General features: G+C 48.2%; 1 protein-coding gene across 1 annotated transcript; it reads left to right on the plus strand.

Annotated features, from left to right (window-relative positions):
• The first annotated feature begins 224 nt into the window (after window positions 1-224).
• On the plus strand, window positions 225-1,755 carry LOC142570734 (uncharacterized). The gene is made up of 2 exons (XM_075679078.1): window positions 225-1,323; window positions 1,752-1,755. Exons 1-2 carry the CDS (start codon window positions 491-493, stop codon window positions 1,753-1,755), a joined length of 837 nt encoding a protein of 278 aa, XP_075535193.1. The 5' UTR covers window positions 225-490.
• Window positions 1,756-2,449: the final 694 nt, after the last annotated feature.

A 2,449-nucleotide genomic window follows, 5' to 3' on the forward strand; every position in this document is an offset into this window, starting at 1 on the left:
TGCCGCAAGATGCCTCTGCGTTTGCGGAAAGCGCAGAAGAAATGTAGCGGAAACGCCCTTCGCTACTCGTATAACTGCGACTTCTGTAAGTTACATGGTCATAATTACCTATATAAACCGCAGTATCACTTTCTACCGCTCGTTTCTAAGGCAACACCGCATTCACTAGAGGCGCTTTTGTACCGCTTTGAAGCATCGAACTCATGGCTGAGCGAAGAAGAAGAAGAGGCTTGTTCGAACGGCCACGTTTGCGATGAGCTCTGCTGGAAACAGCACATCGGCCCTTGGCCGAGGATCACACCCACCGTCATCTACCGATTCCGGTAATTATAAAGTCGTTCTTCCTCGTCTACCAACTGGCAACACCGTCCTCAATTCAGTTTTCCTGCATGCTGACCTGGCAGGGCGGCCGTATCGAGCCCCGGACTTTCGCGATGCTCTCCTTTGAGTACTAAATGCAACTGAAATACTCGGCGCTGGCCAATACCAGATGAGCCATTTGTGGTTGGTGACATGTGTTAATAGCATCGCGAAACAGAAACTTGTCGACAAAGGCGAGTTGTTGGTGAAAGGCCTCAAGTGCCTTGTCATTGACCCGGAATGCAAGAATATCAAGATGAAGCTTCTTTGGCTTCCCCCACACCTCGAACAGAGACGGATTGTTGAAGCGCTAGAGCCATATGGCACAGTGCAGTCCATCACGATAGAAATGTGGCGGTGTGACGGCATGGAGGGCTGGCCAATGACTAACCGAGACGTGGCGTTCACATTGAAAGATGGCGCTTCTGCCGGTAATCTGCCACATCTGTTGAGCATATATGGCCACCAGTGCCTTATCTTGGTACCTGGCCGACCACCAGTTTGCCTCCGGTGCAACAGAGTTGGGCATATCCGGCGACAATGTCGAACACCACGCTGCAGTAACTGTCACCGCTACGGTCACCCTGCAGATGCATGCGTCGGAACCTACGCTGACAAGCTTCGTGGAAATAGACCAGCTGAGGCTGATACCATCACCGATCATCTCATGGACGTGAGCGAAGTTGTGGATGCAACTGGAGAAACACTCCCTGAGACTCATCGACAAGAACAGGTTAAACCGTCATCGGCTGACATTAGCCTCAGCCAGAAGCCTGCGAGCGAGGAGGAGACTAAGGCACCTGACGACGAACCAACTGTGTCTTGGGCAGAATCTCCACCAGTTCAAGATCACCCACTATCAGTGGAATCTGGATCGATGTGCGAGGCCGCCAAGAAGCGTCCAGCGCCATCCGACAATCCATCGCCCTCGGCAAAGGAGGCTCGCGTTCCCAAGGTGTCAAAGTTGACAAAACCGCTCCGGGGAACACCTACACCTGCTGATGTCCCTTGTGTTAACGTGCACCAAAAAGTCCATAGTGCATCACCTCATCAAGAAGGGAGTGGTGCACCTCTGGAGCAGCGTTTAGACGCTGCACCTACATAGGTAATCATGGCGGGCGCTCTTCCCTTCCATTTTGGCACTTTAAATGTCCGTGGCTTACGAAGTAAGCGACGGCAAGTACAGCTTCTTCATTTGTTACTCAATAGAAAATTAGATATTGCTGCTATCCAAGAAACAAAGATTGAATCCGACGAAAACACAGAAGTAGCTCTATCTCCATTCATGTCTGACTATAATGTTTGTGTCAGCCATGCAGTAGGCGTTTCCGCAGGCTGTATGTTATTTGTTAGCAAACATTTACAGTGTGATTTCCTACATTTGTTTACAGATAGGGAAGGGCGCCTAATCTGCTGCGATATTGATATCAGTGGCACGAGCTTTAGATTTGTGTGTGTTTATGCCCCGAACAAGTTACGTGAACGCGAGTGTTTCTTCTTATCTCTAGAAAATCATTTCTGTACTGATCGTGCATTCGTCCTCTTTGGAGACTTTAATTGTGTATGTAACACGCAAGATCGTACGTCACTGAAGCTGAGACATGATCCAAGTAGTGATGCGTTGCAACGCCTGATATGTGATTATCAGCTTGTGGACATTGGGGAAAATGAAAAGGCGGGATGTCGATATACGCACTTCCAGGGTACCTCGCACGCAAGGCTTGACCGAATTTACGTTTCACTTAGCGCGCTACCTCTTATTCATGGTTACACTGTGCATCCTATATTCTTTAGTGACCATTGCCTAGTCTCAGCATGTTTTGGCAGCCGTCGGTACCAAAGTCGGCGTATGTGCTGGGAGCTGTGGAAGTTTAATAACCAGTTACTTTCGCGTGAGTGTTTCTTAAATCGTATTACTGAGCTTATAGCTCATGTGTCTTGCCGCAAAGACTTGCCACTCTTTGCTTTGTGGGAATTATTGAAACAGGAAGCTAAAATGATAGCTATCGAAGAATCATCAATATTAGCCTTTGAAAAAAAAAGAATAATTGCAAAGCATTGTATAGACTTTTGAGTGAGTTGCATGAGC

The sequence above is a fragment of the Dermacentor variabilis genome, chromosome 2, assembly GCF_050947875.1.
Source record: "Dermacentor variabilis isolate Ectoservices chromosome 2, ASM5094787v1, whole genome shotgun sequence".
Taxonomy (NCBI): Eukaryota; Metazoa; Arthropoda; class Arachnida; order Ixodida; family Ixodidae; genus Dermacentor; species Dermacentor variabilis.